We start from the raw sequence: 19310 nt of genomic DNA, 5'->3' as shown, positions 1-19310 counted from the left end.
GGGAGGGTTATGAGAGGGTCTGAGTTTAAGCTTTTAGAAGGAAATTCAAACCCACATGTCTGGCAGTCTTCTGGTCCTGGACCCCAGCATCGCCCCTTGCAGACTTCATGACACCGGGGACCTGGTTGGAAAGAAAGGCAACACACAGGGCCATCAGAGCTGAGAAAGGCTTGCTTGAAATCAACAGAGTATGATGTCAGCACACAGGCACCTCAATCCTAGGAAGCAAGTGCCCTGGGCTGTGTCCCTCCCTGCCCTGGGTGAACAGGGCTGGGCTCAAGTGAACCTGTCAACAAGGGGTGGAGTCACACCCCCACACTACCCACTGGGCAGCTGAAGGGGAGGGACTGGGGTAGATGCCAACCTCAGCCTCAGCCCCATCCCAGGAACTTGGTTCCTCCCAGGCAAAGTGAGTCCAGCTGATTATGTGCCTGTGAATGGGCAGGGAGCAGCCAGGGCTGCAGGGAGATGTATTGGCAAGAGTAGGGTTATAGTCCAAAGAGCTGGCATCCCTGCTTAACACCCACACAACTTTTGCCCCTTTTCCTGGTTTGGGCTCCAGGAGAGTGACCTGGCTCTTCCTGGTGGGCAGACATTTGGGTTTAGGGCCTGAGGTGACTGTTTAGGGATGGAAGGCTGGGATTAGGGATATAATAGGAATGGGGAAGGAGTCACTCTGGTTTGCTGGGGCAGGGAAGCAATCTTGTTCATGGCCACTCACAGTTTCTGCCATTGTCCTTCACCACTATCTCGGCATCTCGGTCCCTCACGATGTCCCTCCAGTCAATTGTATCCATGTGGCAAAGTTTGTCATTCTTCTCAATATAAACGCCCCCTGACAGAATCTCTGAGGTGAGGAAGAGACGTGACAGGTCAAGGATGAAGGCACAGCTCTTCTTCCATACCTTCCTATCAGTCCAAAAGGACACTTGACCCAGGAGCAGGGGGTCTATGGCCTGACCTACAGGTGGTCCAATCAGGTTTGTGCTGCAGGAAAGACTAGCCTCCTAAGAGGAGGAGTCAGGCTGAAGAAACTCCTGCCTCTTCAGGCACCTGTCCAGATCCGGTTTAGCCAGTGGTGGAGGGGCAGAGAGAGAAGGACAGGACATCCTGACTCAATCTGCCACCCCCCCAGCCGCCACCCCCAACCCCGAGGCCTACCTGAGTGTTTTCCAACTGACTGCGACAGGGAGAGTACAGGGTGCCCAGCTGGTGTTTACCTCTTAAATTCATCCAGCTGGTTGGGGTTGGGGAGGGAGTAAAGGCAAGATTCCAGAAGAGGGATATCAAGGGGATATCAAGGAACACTGTACTTTGAAGTTAGAGGAATAGGAAACAGATCCAGAGACCAGTCTAGCCTCACCATCACATAAGAACCCTCCCTCCTGGAATAGCTGACCCCAGCTCCCCACTGGGGCCCTTTATTGTTTAAAGAGTTGTGGACTTTTTGGCCACCAAGGTAGTGGGCACCTTGGAAGAAACAGTGAGCAGTCTTGGGTTGTTATCAAGGAGGGAGGCTGAGGACAAAGTCAGAAGGGACCACCAGAAACTGACCCGTGAGCTGAGTAAAGCGGAGCTGGCGCAGAGCGTGGCTGGAATTGGTGTTATAGTTCAACATGACAAAGATGGCGAACTTCCCATCGTAGAACTGGGTCCCCCGTACCACTCGGAGATTAGGCAATGGTAGTATAGAGAATTCATTCATGGCCACAAGGACATAGCCTGTCACTTCTCGGATCCACTGTGATGGAACAGATCATGTTAATGAAAGGGACAAGGCAAAATTTCTTTCCTCTTTCCTCTCTTTTGCTTAAAACACTACCCCTTAACTTAAAACAAAACAAAACAAAAACTGGGGCTGGACATCAGGCAATTGCTCTACCACCCAGCCACAGCTGCCACCTGACTGCAGTCCTTAATGCATTGCCCAGATTGGTCTTGAACTCCTGGCCTCAAGCAGTTGAACTGCCTCAGCATCTTAAGTAGATGGGCTTATAGGTGCATGCCACTGTGCCCAGCCTCCCTGAATTTCTTTTCCTTTCCTTTCTTCCTCCCTCTTTCCTTTACTTGCCCTCCCATCTCTCTGTCCTGGAAACTAACACAGGGCCTTATGCATACTCTGTAAGCACTGCACCCCTGAGCTCCATCCCTAGCTCTACATCCTTTCTAATTCCTAATTTGGAGTAGGGAGTAGTCTGGCTGTCACACGGCTATGTCACTTCTGTGAGTGAAGACAAACAGCAGCAATAGCTGAAGATCTAAGTTTCTTCTCAGCATCCCCCCATACCAGGAGAGTCCTGGCTCAGTTCCCACCTCATCTCTCCAGGTGCCTTTGAGTCCTTGGGTGGCTCTCTGAGTTAGTCCAGCTTACAGTACAGTTAGGCTTACACAGAGCACCACCTGCCCTGTTCCTTTCTTCTGGCCAGCCTCTATATAACCCTGGTTATAGAACCAAACCACGAGTTCCTGATTCTAGTCACCATTTCTGTAAACACACAGGTTTGAGTCTTAGGAACTACTAAGTCTTTTTTTTTTTTTTTTTTTTGTGTCTTTTTGAGACAGTGTTTCCCTGTAGCCCTAGCTGGCCTGGAACATGTAGACAAGGCTGGCTTTGAACTCACAGAGATCCACCTGCCTCTGCTTCCCAAGTGCTGGGATTAAAGGCATGTGCCACCATACCCGCCGAGCACAGGAACTACTGAGTCTTGGAAATGCTGGACACAGCATAGAGTGATGCCGAGAGAAAGGGAAGGCATTTCTATGTTTAGGATAAGGGAGAAACAAGAGAGGGAAATGCTGAAGGAGGGGCTGGGCACTCTCACCTGCAGGAAGGAAAGGTCAGCGTTGTGTCCTGTGAGCACAATCTCCAGGTTACCCATCACCACCTCACACCTCTCGTAGAGCTTGTACAATGTCTGGTATTGGTTTTCAGCATCACCAGTCACACTCAGACCATTCAGAGTCCCAGGACACACTGTTCAAAGTGGAGGTAACAGTGGCAGAGGGTTGGACACAAGTCCCTTCTTCCAAGACCCCCTTGGGCTGTCCTCTTCCAGTTATATTCAGTTATTTCAAACTCTACCCACTGGAGACAGACAGGCCCACATGTCTGGGCCCTCCTCTCTTCTCACACGCCCCCTCACCATTCCAAATGGGAAGGTGAAAGGTACTTTTTCCTACCAGGGTTCCCCTGTGCCCCTTTCAGGCACTAATTTGTGCACTAAGAGGTTAACCCAGGAGAAAGACAGGGGACTTTTCTCTTCCCTGGAAAGAAGTTAAGCAAGGATCAAACTTTGATTACCCTCCTCTCCTCAACTAAGGCACTTACTTCTCTGCCCCCATCCTGCCTCTCTCTAGGCCCTGGAATAAACATCTCTTTAGGGCTAGCACACAGCCCCTATTGTGTCTACAGAGGGTGGGATGGGGACAGAGGGTGGGGGCACTGCCTGGGGCCACAGTTCAGCCCACAATGAGGCGATTCTATCCAGGAGGAGGGGGCTGCCCCACCCTGTCCCATATACCCCGTCCTCAGCAGCACCCCCCTCTACCCTCAAGCTTTGGGCTCAGACAAGTGACCTCACTGGAGGGAAAAGACCTGGTAGTGGGGTGGGGGTCAATGGGAGCTTTGTCTTTTGAGCTGGATGATAAGGAGCTGGCAGCCTCCCTCTTCCTAAACTCTGGCTTCCCTCCTCACTCCCTTCCTCTAAGCCGACAAGCTCCAGCTCTCCTCAGCATCACAGTGAAGCTGTGAAGTACTTTTCAGCTAACAGAGAAGCCTGGAGAGAACCAGAGCAGACCCTCTGCTCCTAAGCCTTCCTCCCGATTTCACTGTCAGAGAGATCCATTAGAAAGACTTCTATCATGGCATTCTCCCCAGCAGGCACTCCAGGGGAGAGCCCAGGCTGAGGAGCCAGTGAGATAGTTCAGTACTGGGCTTTCACTTTCTTTTGTAAAAATGGAGGACAATGGGCATGGGAAGTCTTGGCCTTCTGAAACCTGATGTGTGCCTCTTTCCTCTGACTCAGTGAAAGAGCACATGGGGAGGGTGAGGAGTTAGGGGGAAGATACCACCTGTTCTAACCACCCTCCCTGAGGCCTGGGAAGCAGGAGTGCAATAGTGGGAGACTCAGGGGCCCCAGCCCCTCCAGCAACACACACCCCTGGTCTGACCACTTGATCTTTCAGGGCCCCCCTTCCCTATCTCTCTCCAGGAAAGAAGCTGTAGACCAGTCCCAGCAGGGAGGGATAAACAGGTTAGAACCTCCCAAAGGAACCTGGGAACTCCAGGGTCATTTGGGTTGAAATGAATGAGTAGAAAAGTTAGTCATTTCTATAACAGCTCCACCTCTATCCCCTTCCTGGCAGAACACCCCTCTTCCAAGTTAAGGTGCCAACACTTCTCAGATAAGGGAGGAGCCAGGCTTTCTATATAGGGAAGTGGTATGGACATGTGCACGCACACTATACATGACTGGCACACAAACACGTACACAGTTCACCTGGCCCAGAAATCTAGATGGCTTGCCCCTGGGATCCTATAGGATGTCCTACAGGTAGCCTATCCATCCACCTGCCTACAGTGCCCTTGCAGACTTTGTATCTGTGCTTGCAAGGCAACAGTGTTAATAGTCTCAGTTACCTGCCATCCTGAGGGTAAAGTCCATATTTCACAAACAAGGGCAAAGGGCCTGGGCAGTACAATAGTATAAACAACAACTCTGGGAGGAGCCAGAAAACTTGGGGAACAGGGCAAAGGGGAGGGATTAGAAAAGCCCCTACTATGCCCAGGAACTAAGAGCTCAAAGAGCAGCAATGTTAGAACCCTTTTTGGACAGAGAGCAGTGAGGTTGGACAGGGCCAGAACCTCTACCCACTCCAGAGGCCTCCCCTCTACTGCCACCCCCTCCACACACATTCAAGGGGACAAAGGGTCTATAGAAGGCTTAGATAGGGCCGGATGCCCAGAGGCTTCAGGATCCAGATAAAGAGTAGAAACCCAACTATGTCTGCCCCCTGCCTCTCAGAGAGGGTGGTAGAAATCCTGGACTCTGGTTCCTGAGTGAAGATTGGGGGGCAGATTGAACAGTGATTGATACAGTGGTTCCATCAACCCCTTCCACTCTGGTCTCCGGATCACCCCCCTCCACCAGCTGGGAGTGTTCACATCTCAAGATCCCAGGGTCTAAATTTAGGCCCAGCAACTGCGGGGGAAGCACAGGTGGCTTCTCCTACTCCCACCCTGGGGAAGGGACCCTGGCTGTGCCAAACTCCAAGCTGAGATCTAGGGCATGGGGGAAGATCAACAGGACTCTAATCACACCAACTCCAGCATTCTTCAGGTGTCCGTGGTTCCAGAGGCACCCGTGGGAGTGGGCTCAGATGGCACGGAATGGGAGGAGGGATAGAGAAGAGCAAGCTGGGCTCTGTCTGAAATTAGACAATAAACTGAACTGAATGGGGGAGGGGCAGAAATTGGGTCTAGGAACTTTACAGCACAGTCTGCTCAGAAGGTCGGAGAGGTGACAGACTGGGGAGAGATACAGAATTGAGTTGTCCTTTCCTCTGCAGCTCTGGGACTAGGGTGTATACTACATACCCTGGCTATAGTATAGTATGTAGTAGATGCTCAATAAATGCTCGTGGAATTGACCTAGACCGTGATAAAAGGAGGTTGGTTAAGTTAGGGACTGGTCAACTTTATTTTGAGGGAAAGCAGTAGGCCAGCCTCGATGGGGCCTCTCATTCTGATGTCACCTGGACTTGGCTCTCAGGTTAATCTCAGACCTTCTCAGGGCAGTCCCACTTACGGAAGAGGAGGTGCCATTCTTGTTTTTCTAACATCAGAAAACAACAACTTCCAACCCTCCCATAGCTCCGCCCTGTCGGCAAAACAACGAAACTGGGGGGTTGTTGATACCTAGGGTGGGGTAGGGGGTGGGGAACTGGGGCGCAAACAGACCCTTCAGCTAAGAATCTCCACTTCCACCAGCTCTTCACCTTTACAGAAAGGTCCCCGCCCGCCCCTCTCTGCAAGGCTTTCAAAAGTGTGAACCACCTTTCGGGCAACCACCTTATCGGAGCAGACCAATTAGAGGGTCTGCGACACCTTGCCAGACCCACACCAAGAACCCAGCCCCCTTATAGACGTCCCCCTTATAGGGAATCCCAGAAGACCGGGGGTCGCACCCTGAGCTCGGCACGTCGGAACCCCTACCCTGCCCAGGGTCTGCGCGCACTCGAGTCGCGCTCCCGGGTTCCAGCCTACTGGGGCTCCCGCGCCGCTTACCTGCCTGCGAGTTGCCCACCTCTGAGCCCCGGGCCAGGCTGAGAAGCAAGCCCAGCACCTGCAGAGCCCCGATCGCCCTCATGGTTCCAGCAGAGGGTGAAGGGAGCCCAGCCGAGTCCGGCCGGGGGGCCCCTGGACTAGGGCATCGGAGCGACAGCCACCTGAGCAGTCAGAGAGTTCGTGGCGGCGGCGGCCGCCGAGGCTGCAAATGCAACCGGAGCCGGAGTCCGGAGCGGGATGGCAGGGGAGGGTGTAGGTCTGGAGACTGGGAGGGAGGGAGCGGAGGGGGAAGTGGGTGAGTCACGGCCGCGCCCCCTCCCGTGCCGGCCTGGAGTCGGATGGCTGCGGCGCGGATAGCCGCCCAGATCGCGCCCCGCCGCCCGCCCGCAGCTGGGCTGGGAGGGTCAAGGAAGGGTCTCAGTCCAGCAGTTTCCCCAGGAGCTGGGCTCGGAGCAGAGGAGGCTAGCAGATGCCCCGGAGCGAGGGAAAGGTAGAGTGCCGGTGCAGAGCGCGCCCAAGCCCGGCCCCGAAAGCTGGCCGCGCCCACTAAGCCGACCGCCAACTCCCCTAGCCGGTTGGATCACTTGAGGGACTTTTCTCTCCCGCTTGCGGCGTGGGAGGTTGCTTTTTAACCCAGTGCTCCTGCCACCTCAGTTTCCCCGGGACTCAAAGCCCCAGAAGCCATGCCCCTGCCCGGGAACCCGAGACCCGGAGGCCGCGTGAAATCGCACTGTCTCCGGCCGCTTCCTCCAGCAGCCCCGGCGCCGGCCCGGCCTCTGGGGGGATTTGGCCGGGGGGCGGGGGCGGCTTCCAGCCTGGGAACAGACCCAGGAGCCCGTAGCCCCCCTCTGCCCTGGGCGGGGCTACCGCACCTGTCGCAGTCCCCTCTGCTGCCCCCCACGGCCGCCCCGGAGAACAGCTGTCTCCCGTCCGCCCTGCAACGGGTGGCGGTCCTCGCGGCCGGCGTTCCCGCCTCTTCTGGGGACCCAGATGGGCACACCCCCCATCCTGGCGCTGACGCCCAGACTCCTCCCCAAGGGGACAGTGGAGAGGGCGCGGGGAGGTCACTAGGGTCCTGGTCCACCCCGCGCAGCGTGGGCTGCTGTCCGGGGCGGGGCGGGCCCGCGCCCGCTGATGCTGGGTCCGTTGCATCTCAAATCCCTTAGACTGGCATTCCCTGCCCAGAGTACCTACTTTCCCCCGTTGCACTTCGGTGAGGATGCCCCACTACCAGCTACGATCCTCTTTTTCTTTCCTGTCGTTTTATTTTTTGTCTTTGAGACAGGGCCTCATATAGCACAAACTGGCCTCAAATTCACAATGTAGCAGAGGCTGGTATTGGACTCTTGGTGACTTTCCTGCCGCCACCTCTCAAGTACAGATGTGGGCCACCAGACCCAGCTCTCATGATACAATTCTTTACAATTTTAAAATTTTATTAATTATTATTATTGTTGTGTGTATGATGGGGGTGGGGCATGGGTGCTGCGGGGGTAGGGTGGTGCCTGTGGAGGTCAGAGGACTATTTCATGGAGTCACTTACCTCTTTCCATTTTTTGTTTGTTCGTTTGTTTTGGTCTTTTTGAGTCAGGGTCTCCCTGTGGTCCCAGCTGGCCTGGAACTCACTATGTAGACCAGGCTGACCTTGAACTCTCAATTTAAAAGGTTTTAAAAAATAAGGGGGGAAAGTGAGGAGGGGACATGGCTTAGTGGCAGAGTGTTTGCCTAGCATGCTTAAGGCTGTAGGTTGACTCTCCACCATCAAAACCAAAAGCCATAAAAAGTGGCAACACTTCATCATTTCAGCACTGGAAACTTGTGACTTTTCTCCAAATTTATCTGTCTGGAGAAAGTTGGGAAGGAGCTCAGATTTTTACCCAGAATTTCTCTTTTTTTTTTTCTTTTTCTTTTGGTCTTTTTGAGACGGGGTCTCCCTGTAGCACCAGCTGGCCTGGAACTCACTATGTAGACCAGGCTGGCCTTGAACTCACAGAGATCCTGCTGCCTCTGCCTCCTGAGTGCTGGAACTAAAGGGGTGTGCCACCACACCAGGCTCCAGGATTTCTTATGACATACTGAGACTGGAGCTTCATCTGGTCAGATTCAGACTCCTTTCAGAGTTAGGATTGTAGTCTAGTGTTCAAGGGTTAGCCTAGTTATGGGCAGGGACTCTGGTTTGATACCTGGCAGTGCGTGGGTGCACCTCCCATTGGGTGGCAGCACTAATACTCCTTAAGGGTCTCCTCTTCCACCCACACAGCCAGATCAAAGAGCTTTTCACTTCATTATACACCCACCTCAATCTAGTTAGTATCCAAGGCCCTGGTCTCTCAAAGAGAGGTAGTTTCCTTGTTCAAGAGCAGTTGTGGGGCTGGGATGTAGATCAATAGTAGATTGCTTGCCTGGCATACATGAGGCCCAGAGCTCATTGCCCAGCAAGTCAAAAAAAAAAAAAAAAAAAAAAAGACTGCAGCCGTCTTTACTCATAAGGTTATTTTTATTTAAGAGAAAGAGGCAGAGCTGGGTGTGGTAGCTCATTCCCATAAGCCCAACATTTGAGAGGCTGAGGCAGGAAAAATTGTAATGAGTTTCAGGCCAGCCTGCTATGATGGCTTCACAATGTCCCAAGCCTGTCAGGACTACACATAGCAAATCATACCTAAAGAAAAACCAAAAAGAAAAGAAAAAAGTGAAAGAGGCAAGTCACATGTTCTCAGTGACTGTGTGGTGCTCAGCCTTTATAAAGCATATAGTATGTGCTAGCTGTGTCTAATTCCTATTATTCTCAGCTCACCCTCCCAGCTAGATCTAAGAGATGTGTGCTCCTGGCCCTCCAGTTCATACTTCAGCACTTAGCAAAACAGCATCCTAAGCATCCGGAATAAACAGAGCACAATGCTGCCCTGTTGCTTGCTTTGTTAAGGACTGCCGTGAATAAATTAATTGAAAGAAAGGAGGCTTTATGTGTGAATGCTTTCTGTCCCTGCCACAATCCCATTATCTTTTCTCACTGTTGTCTATGACTTTGATGGAGGTTTTGTTTGTTTTATGATATTATTTGTGTGTAGGATGCGTGGTACCACAGTACATATGTGCCACTGTGCAAGTGTGGTGGTCAGAGGACAACTTTCAGGAGTTAGTTCTCTCCTTTCATCTTGTTGAGGCAGGGTGTCACTTGTTTCTGTCACTCTACATCTTCTAGTCTAGCTGGTCCATGAGTTTCTGGACAATTCTCCTGTCTTCACTTCCCAACTCCCTATAGAAATGCCAGGAGGACAAATATGAGCCACCCCATCTTTTAAATTTTTCTCTCGTATCCAGGTTTTGGTAGGTTCCAGAGATCAAATACTGATGACATGCTCGTGGCGGTCAGAGGACAACTCTCCAGAGTTGGTTGTTTTCTTCCACCATCTGGGTCCTGGGGATCAAACTCAGGTTGCTGGGCTTGGTGGCAAGTGCCTTTACCCACTTAGTCATCCCTCCAGCCCACAAGGAGGGTTCTTGATGGTTCTTAGAGAAAGACAAACTTATTACACTGTTCAAAGTGGGGTATATGTGCAACTTGATGTAGGTGGGGGTCCTAGATTGCTAGGTGTATTGTTAGAAGGGTGTGTATATAGCTCAAACCAAGTGGGGTCCCAGGTTCTTGCTAAAATATTCCCTATGCTTGCCCTCTTCATTGCCATACCCAGCTTGATTTTGTTTGTGTGTGAACTCACACAGATCCACCTGCCTCTGCAGCCTGACTGCTGGTATTAAAGGCCTATGACATCATGCCCAGCTTGGTTCTTAATTTACTATAAAAACACAGGTAATCCTCTGGGCCTGGTGACAAATGCCTATAATCCCAGCTATAAGTAAGCTGAGGCAGGAGGACTGTAAATTCAAAGCCTGCCTTGGCTATAGAGTGAGGTCAAGGTGAGCTTGGTTAGCTTAGTGAGATCCTGTTTCCAAAAGAAGTTGAAGGAGGACTGGGACATAGTGGCAGAGCATCTGCTTGGCATGGGTGAGGCCCCTGGGCTCAGTCTCCAGCACCATGAAAACCAAAACCAGATAAAGCAAAAACTGTCCTTATCTCCTGTCATTATTGCAGTCTACCCAATTCACCAGGATCATAACCTCTGTGCTCTGCTGACTTCTAGCTCCGTGCTTTGTTCAGGCTTGTCTCTTCACCCCTCTGCTTCTTTCTTGTCGTCCTTAAACTGATTTTCTAGCACTATCCCCTTTCTCCTCATAATCTATTTTTCTGTATATCTGATTGTTTCCCTTAAGGTACAAATCTACCTATAATATCTGCCATATTTTTGTTCGCCCAGGCTGGCCTAGAAATCACTATGTAACCAAAGCTGGCCTTGAATTCACAAAAATCTTTCTGCTCAGATTCCCAAGTGTTGGGATTACATGTGTGAGCCACCAAGCTTGACTCGAGATCTGTCATCTTAAGAAAATAGAACGGGGATGTGGGGACAATGTGATTGCCACATCTGTCACCCCATTGATCACCACACTGATTTGGTGATCTAGCTAGCTAGGTGGGTGTCCCCTTCCCCGAATACTCCATGTTTATCTCTTCTGAAGCTGCAAATCCATCAAAGAGGAAGCCTTCCTGGATAGAGGAGGACAGGTCTGCAGTCAAAGGAGTAACTGCATTCCTCTGCTAGAATCTCCAAACGTCTCAAGAAAATTAAATGGGCTGAGCTGGGCCCGGTGGCACATGCTTTTAATCCCAGCACTCAGGAGGCAGAGGCAGATGGTTCTCTGTGAGTTCAAGGCCAGGCCGGTCTACATACTGAGTTGCAGGCCAGCTGGGGCTACAGGGAGACCCTATCTCAAAAAGACCAAACCAAACCAAACTAAACAAAACTCGGGGCTAGAGAGATGGTTCAGCAGTTAAAAGCACTACAGAGGACTCTGGTTTGGTTCTCAGCATCCACATGGTGGCTCACAACCACCCATAACTCCAGTTCCAAGCATTCTGATACCCTCTTCTGGCCTCCTGCATGCACATGGTACACATAAATTCACAAAGGCAACATATATACATACACATAATTTTTTAAAAAATTACTTTAGAAAGAAAACAAGAGCCAGATGTGGTGTACATCCCTTTAATCCCAGAACTTGGGAGGCAGAGGCAAGCAGATCTCTGTGAGTTCAAGGCCAACCTGGTCTACATAGTGAGTTCTAGGCCAGCTGGGGGTACAGGGAGACTCTGTCTCTCACACACACACACACACACACACACACACACATACACACAGACACACACACATACACACACACACAAAGAAAAGAAAAGAAAAGAAAAGAAAAGAAAAGAAGGAAAGAAAACAAGGCCCCTGAGATAGCTCAGTGGCTAAAGGTGGCAGCCCCCAAGCCTGATGACCTGAAATGATCCGAGGATCTACACAGTAGGAAAGATCCAACTTCTGAGAGTTGTCCTCTGACCGCCATATGTGCACCCTTTCACATTAAATAAGTGTAACAAAAAAAATTTTTTTTAAATAAAGCAAACTGGGCTGGACTCAGTGGTTAAGAGCACTGACTGTCCTTGCAGAAGACCAGGGTTCAAATCCCAGCTAACAACCATCCATGACTCCAGTTCCAGGGCATCCGACACGTTCTTCTGACCTCTGAGGGAAACTGCATGACATAGATGCACTTGCATACATGCAAGCACAACACTCATACACATAAAATAAAATAAAATGTAAAAAATAAAACAAACTTTCTTTGGCTTCCATGACCTTTTGTATTGTTTCTAACTGCGGCAGTCTGTTCTATGGTGTGGCACTCTAGACTTTGTTTGCTACCCCAGCGTCTTCCTGTAGCCACAAGAGACGCTACAACAGAAATCTCTGTGCAGAACTTCTTTGGTCCTATAATCACTTTGTGCCCATTGAGCTCTTGACTCCAGAATGTCCACAATTTCCATATACGCTCACTGTCAGTGGAGAGATTTCTTTCTATTTTCCAGAGTGCTGGAGACTGAATCTTGGACTTCATTCATGATAAACAAGCTCTCTCTCACTCAGCTATACCTCTAGGTCTCTTTTGACTTTTTTGGGAGGTTTGTTGTTTATTTGTTTTTGAGACAGGATCTCACTATCCCTGGCTGGCTGGAACTCCCTATGTAGAGCCTGTTGACCTTAAATTTACAGAGATCTGTCTGCCTCTGGAGTGCTGGGATTAAATTGTGTGCCACCACACCTCTCTATTTTGGTGGTGGTAGCCCAGGTTTTTCTGGGATTCACTGTGTAGTCCAGGCTGGCCTCAAATCTAGGCATTCCTCTTGCCTCAGCCTTCTTAGGTTGTGGTTATATAATAGGTTCACGCGACCAGGCTTGGCACTGATGAGATTTCAACATTCCAACTTCTTGCCAATACTTCATAATATTTAAGTTTTCAGTTTTGCAACAGCTGAAGATATCCCATTGCATTTTAATTGATAACATAATTGACATCAAACTTTTTTTTAATTAAAAAAAATTTTTGTTGTTGTTTTCAGTCTTTTTCAGACAGGGTCTCCCTGTAACCCCAGTTAGCCTAGAACTCGTTATGTAGACCAGACTGGCCTCGAACTCACAGAGATCCACCTGCCTCTGCCTCCTGAGTGCTAGGATTAGAGGTGTGTGCCACCACCCCCGGCTTAATTTTTTTTTTTTTTGAGAGAGGGTCTCTCATAGCTGCAACCGGACTGGAACTCACTATGTAGCCCAGGCTGGCCTCTATCTTACAGAGATCCTCCTGCCTCAGTCTTTCAAACTTTTTTAAAAAAATTATTTTCTTTGGACTGGAGAGATAGCTGAGCAGTTAAGAGCACTGCTGTCCTTGCAGAGGACCAAGATTAAATTCTCAGCACCCACATGGTGGCTAACAACTGTCTGTAACTCCAGTTCCAGAGGATCTGATGCCCTCTTCTGCCTTCTGTGAGCACCACTGCACGATACAGGTGCACTTACATACATACAGGCAATACATGCATACACATAAAATAAAAATAAAAATTTTCTTTTAAAATGTGTGTGTGTGTGTGTGTGTGTGTGTGTGTGTGTGTGTATGCACACATATGAGTGCAGGTGCCCTTGGAGTCCAGAAGACATTGGATTCTCTGGAGCTGGAGTTATAGACAGTGGTGAGTTGTCCAATTTGGGTGCTAGAAACCAAACTCAGGTCATCTGTAAGACAGTATAAGCTCTTAACTCCTGAGCCATCTCCAGCCCCTCAAACTTTTCCCTCCTTTGATATCTCTCGCTCTCTCTCATCTGGTACTAGGGACTGATTCTAGAGCTTCCTCCATGCTAAACTCTCTACCACTAATACCCCAAACTCAATTTTTCTCTATTATGAATTGCCTATTTATATTTCCCCTTGCCCTGTTTTGTATAGAAATTCCATTTTTTAGCTGGGTGTGGTGGTGTATGCCTTTAATCCCAGCACTCGGGAGGCAGAGGCAGGCAGATCTCTGTGAGTTCAAGGCCAGCCTGGTCTACATAGTGAGTTCCAGGACAGCTGGGGCTGCAGGGAGACCTGTCTCAAAAAAAATTTTTTTTTAATTTTATGTGTACAAGTGTATTGCCTACATATATGTAAATGCACCCATGTTGTACAATGCCAACAGAGGTCAGAAGAGGGTTTTGAATTCCTCTGGAACTGGAGTTATTGATGATTGTTACCTGCCATGTGGATCCTTGCAAGAGCAGCCAGTGCTCTTAACCACTGAGACATCTCTCCAGTCCCAGCTTTTAGTCTTTATTGCTATAAATATCTCTAATTAATTTTCTATCAATAACAGTGTTGACTGAACAGAAATCCTTGATTTTTTTCTGTAATCTAATTAAAATTAATCAATATTAATATTTTTTTTCCTTTTTGAGACAGGGTCTCCCTGTAGCCATAGCTAGCCTGGAACTCACTATGTAGACCAGGCTGGCCTTGAACTCAGACATCCTCCTGCCTCTGCCTCCCAAGTGTTGGGATTAAAAGCATGTCTGGCTTATAATTTTATTTTAGATTTGTCTCTGTGTGCACATGTGTGCACACATGAGCATGGTGTGCATTTGGAGGTCAGAGAACAGCTTGCAGGAGTTGATTCTCTCCTTCCACCATGTGGATCCCAGGGATCCAACTCAAGTCCACAAGCTTGGTGCAACTGCAACCATCTTTACTGAATCATCTCACTGACCCATGTCCCATGAATTTTTCCCTTAAATTTTGTTACATGCTAAAGTTCCAACTTTCCTTTGAATTATTTTTGTTTGGTGTTTTCCTTGGTCGTTGTCTGAGTTTCCTGAGGCCAGCCCTAGGGTGAAAATTAGAGGGCAGGACATTCATGAACAAGTGCTCTGGGAACAACTGTCATAGGAAAGGAGGGAAGAAAGCAGGACAGAGGAGGTTGGACTGCGGTGTTCACAGCTTCTAGTTTTGAAAGGACCTCTGAAACAAGGTGACTGCCCCTCTAGGCAGCATGTCTCACCAAGGAATCTCACCGTTTCCTGCTCAGCCAGTCCTTTGTGGGATGTTATCAAAATATAAGGTTCTGAAAGCGGTCCACCTGGTCAGATGTCCAGATTATTTTATGGTAGAAGGGAGGAGAGCTAACATTGCCTGAGGATAAAACTGTATGTTGTTGCGGTTTCTGGGTGAACATGAACTGTTTCTGCTCTCTGTGGAGTAGGGAGTGGAGAGGTGATGGATTCTCACCACCTATCTCTATGTTCTTTGACTGAGCTAACAATTAAACTGACCTAAACCCGGACTGGAGAGCCAGGTGTGGTGGCTAATAACTATAAACTTACTGAGTGGCAGAAGCAGGAGGATTACAGAATTTCAGGGTATCCTGGGCTATATTCAATAACAAATTCGAATCAAAGAAAATAGAAGAAAGTAAATAATAAAGAGCAGGAACTAATAAATGCAGCTGATCCTGGTAGTATGCAATCCCAGTATTTACAGCAGAAGCAGGATTGCTGCAAACTCAAGGCTCTCCTGGTCTATATAGTGAGTTCCAGGACAGCCAAGGCTACATAGCAAGATCCTTTCTCAAAACAAGGAGAGGGGAGGGGACTAATGAAATACAAAATAATTGTATAATACTGAAGATTAACAAAACTGTTTATTCCAGTATCAGGGATTTAAAAAAAAAAAAGCCAGGTTTGGCAGCTGGAGAGATGGCTCAGCAGCTGAGAGCACTCACTGGCTGTTCTTTCAGAGGACGAGGGTTTGGTTCCCAGCACCTACATGGTGGCTAACAACTGTCCATAATTCCAGTTCCAGGGGATCTGGATGACTTCTGGCCTCTGCAGACATTTCATGCATGTGTTGGACTTACATATATGCAGATAAAACACTGATACACATAAAGTAAAAAATAAATGAAGAGCCGGCCTGGTGACCCACACCTTTAATCCCGGCACTTTGGAGGCAGAGGCAGGCAGGTCTCTGTGAGTTCAAGGCCAGCCTGGTCTACATAGTGAGTTCCAGGACAGCTGGGGCTACAGGGAAACCCAGTCTCAAAAAAGACCAAAAAATAATAATAATAAAAAATAAATGAAAAAAAAATATATATATATGAAGCCAGGTCTTATGGTACAGGCCTGTATTTCCAGCTCCTTGGGAGGCTAAGGCAGGAGGATCACAAATTCAAGGCCTGGGCAATTTAGTGAGACCCTATTTCAAACCAAAAATAAAAAGAGCTGGATGCACAGCTGAGTAGCACAGATCAGCATGTGTGAAGCCCTGCATTTAGTCTTTAGTATCCCCCAAAGAAGTCATGTATGTATATCTGCATGTGAGAGAGAGAGAGAGAGAGATGGGGATCTCATTATGCTGCCCAGACCTTTATGAACAATTTTTAACTTCCATGTGGGTGCTGGGAATTCCTGGTCCTCTGTAAGAGCAGCCAGTGCTCTTAACCACTGAGCCATCTCTCCGACCCCTACAATGAATTTTTATACAAGTATTTGAGTTTCTGTTCCTGCTTTTAATACGTATGTGTGGGACTGCTGCATTGCACGGTTCTGTTTTAACTTTTCTCAAGAACCACCAAACTGTTATCCTCAACTGAACCAGTTAACATTTTCAGAGCATGTAAAGGTCATAATTTCTCCATATCCAGGCTAACACTGGCTGTTTTTGTGTATGACGACTGTCCTAGCAGGCATGAAGAACTTTGAAGTAGTTCTTGTGGCTTGGAGCTTTAGTTCCCTAATGACTGACAACAAGTCCCATCTTTCATGTGTTCACTGCACATTTGCATATATTCTTTGGAAAATTGCCTGTTCCTCTGTCCCTTTGAAAGTTGCACTAGTTTTTGTTAAGTTGTAAGAGCTATTTATGTATTCTGGACTCAAGATCCTTATCAGACATGAGTTGCAAATGTTTTCTCCCAATCTATTGGTTTCTTTTGTTGTTTGGTTTATTAAGACAGGGTCTCATACGCTATGTAGCTGCTTCCTACCTCCATTTCCCGGAATTACAAGCATATGCCAGCTTGTCAGGCTCTTTGCACTTGTTTTTGTTGCTTTTGTTTTTGTTTTGTTTTCCTTTTTTTGTGAACTCACTATGGAGACTAGGCTGGACTCAAATTCACAGAGATTCACCTGTTTCCTAAGTGCTGGGATTATGTTTTGGTTGATTTTTTTTTTTATTTATTTATCTGTTTTATGTGTAGGTATTTTGCCTGCATATATGTAAGTACACATGTGTTGTGCAGTGCCCATGGAGGTCAGAAGAGGGTGTCAGATCCCCCGGAACTGTAGTTAACAGATGGTTGTTAGCCACCACGTGGGTGCTGGAAATTGAACCCAGGTCCTCTGCAAGAGCAGCCAGTGCTCTTAACTGCTGAGCCATCTCTCCAGCCCCACGTTTTGACTTTTAGAAAAATATAGATTTTGCCGTGTGTGGTAGTGCATGCCTTTAAGCCCAGCACATGAGAGGCAGAGGCAGGCTGATCTCTGTGAGTTAAAGGCCAGCCTGGTCTACATAGTGAGTTCCAGGCTAGTTGGGGCTACAGGAAGACACTGTCTCAAACAGACAAAAAAAAAAAAAAGATTTATTTTAATTTCTGATGATGTGTATGTATGTGTCTATGTGGGAGTATGTACAAATGGCAGTGGCATGAGTGCAGTTGCTTGTGGAGGCCAGAAGGGGGCAGTAGAGTCCTTGGAACTACACTTAGAGGTGGTTGTGAGCTGTTCAATTGTGGGTGCTAAGAACCAAATTTAGGTCCTCTGCAAGAACAGTACAGGCTCTTAATCTGCTGAGCCATCTTTCCAGCCCTGATTTGGATTTTGGAGACAGGATCTTTTGTAGCACAGGCTGATTTGAATTTGCTATGTAGCAGAGGCTGACCTTGAATCCTTGATCCTCCTTTTATCTGCAGTGTTGGGATTACAGGCATAGGCCACTGTGCCTGGCTTTGCTTTTAGACAAAGTCTTGCTTCAAATTTGTGATCCTCTTACCTCAGTTTCTGGAATGGTGGGATTAGGAATGTGCTGCCATGCCTGGTTTACAAGAGTTTTTTTTGTTGTTGTTGTTTTATCCTTTTGAGACAGGGTCTCCCTGTAGCCTCAGCTGGCCTGGAACTCACTATGTAGACCAGGCTGACCTTGAACTCACAGAGATCCGCCTGCTTCTGCCTCCCAAGTGCTGGGATTAAAGGCGTGCACCACCACGCCCAGTGGGAAGGGCTTTAACATAGGAGTTTCACATCCTCTGCACTTTCAGTGTGCTCAGCAACCTGGAAGGGCCCTGCTCTGGCCTCCTGGCTTTGTTGGGGTGGCTTTGGTACATAGGCATAACTAGTTTTGTATTTCAACATTGATGTGCAACACAACTTCTGTGTCTCTCTCCTTCCTGGAGGTTCAGGATGGGACTGAAAATTCCAACCTTTAATTACCCTGTTGCTTACCCTGGCAACCAGCCCACTTCCTGTGGTTATCTAGGAACTTTGCTGCAAAAATCAGCGTATTAGCAAAAACTCAGGTGTGGTTGAAAGGGGTTTATTATGAACAAACAAATATCTTTCAGGCCAGAGAGAAGGTTCAGTGGTTAAGAGCATTTGCTGCTCTTCCAAAGGACCCAGGTTCAGTTTCCAGCACCTGTATCAGGCAGCTCACAAGTGCTTATGACTTCCAGAGGATCTGACGCCCCTCTTCTGGCCTCCATGGGCACTGCACACATGTGGTACATAGGCATACATTTAGGCACTCACACATATACAATAAATAAATCTTTAAAAAAATTATTTTGTTTTTTGGTTTTTTTGAGACAGGGTCTCCTTGAACTCACAGAGATCCACCTGCCTCTTCCTCCCCAGTGCTGGGATTAAAGGCATGCGCCACCACACCCAGCTAAAAAATATCTTTTGCTGGGCATGGTGTTGTACGCCTTTAGTCCCAGCAGATCTCTGTGAATTCAACGCCAGCCTGGTCTACATAGTGAGTTCCTGAGTTCCAGACCATCTGGGGCTACAGGGAGACCCTGTGTCAAAAAAAAAAAAAAGAAGACAAGATATCTTTCATGGGGGCTGGAGAGATGGAGTAGCAGTTAAGAGCACTGGCTGCTCTTCCAGAAGACCCAGGTTCAAAGCACAACACCCACATAGCATGGCAGCTAACAACTGTCTACAATTCCATTTCCAGGGGATCTGACTCCCTCTTCTGGCCTCCGTGGACACTGCACAACATGAGTGCATTTACATATATGTAGGGATAACACTCATATATAAAACTTAAAATAAATGAAATTAAACATATATATATATAAAAATATATATATCTGGGCATGGTGGCACAGGCTTTTAACTCCAGCACTCAAGAGGCAGAGTCAGGCAGATCTCTGTGAGATAGAGTCCAGCCTGGACTACATAGCAAGTTCAGGCCAGTTGAGGCTACAGGGAGATCTCAAAAGACCCTTCCCCCAAAGTATATAGAGATCTCTCTCTCTCTCTCTCTCTCTCTCTCTCTCTCTCTCTCTATCACCTTTACAACAATGAGCAGTTCTGAAGACACAAGGACAAAC

General features: G+C 48.3%; 1 protein-coding gene and 1 pseudogene across 3 annotated transcripts in view; one reads left to right on the top strand and one right to left on the bottom strand.

The window, feature by feature from the left end:
* The window catches only part of Erbb3 (erb-b2 receptor tyrosine kinase 3), a 23842-nt gene extending 17352 nt beyond the window's left edge, over positions 1-6490 (bottom strand). For all 3 annotated transcript variants that reach the window (XM_029553848.1, XM_008848695.3, XM_029553847.1), the window contains exons 1-5: positions 6287-6490; positions 2823-2974; positions 1555-1741; positions 722-847; positions 56-121 (exon numbers count right to left, since the gene is read on the bottom strand). In XM_029553848.1, coding sequence (XP_029409708.1) covers positions 56-121; positions 722-847; positions 1555-1741; positions 2823-2974; positions 6287-6368 — 613 coding nt within the window. In that variant the 5' untranslated portion in view covers positions 6369-6490. The remainder of the gene's footprint in view (positions 1-55; positions 122-721; positions 848-1554; positions 1742-2822; positions 2975-6286) is intronic.
* The window catches only part of LOC103746523, a 15730-nt pseudogene continuing 2786 nt past the window's right edge, over positions 6367-19310 (top strand).

The sequence above is a fragment of the Nannospalax galili genome, unplaced genomic scaffold, assembly GCF_000622305.1.
Source record: "Nannospalax galili isolate Female #2095 unplaced genomic scaffold, S.galili_v1.0 scaffold2124, whole genome shotgun sequence".
In the NCBI taxonomy this organism is placed as follows: domain Eukaryota; kingdom Metazoa; phylum Chordata; class Mammalia; order Rodentia; family Spalacidae; genus Nannospalax; species Nannospalax galili.
The sequence above is the reverse complement of the archived record's forward strand: the minus strand, read 5'-3'. Positions and strand labels throughout refer to the sequence as shown.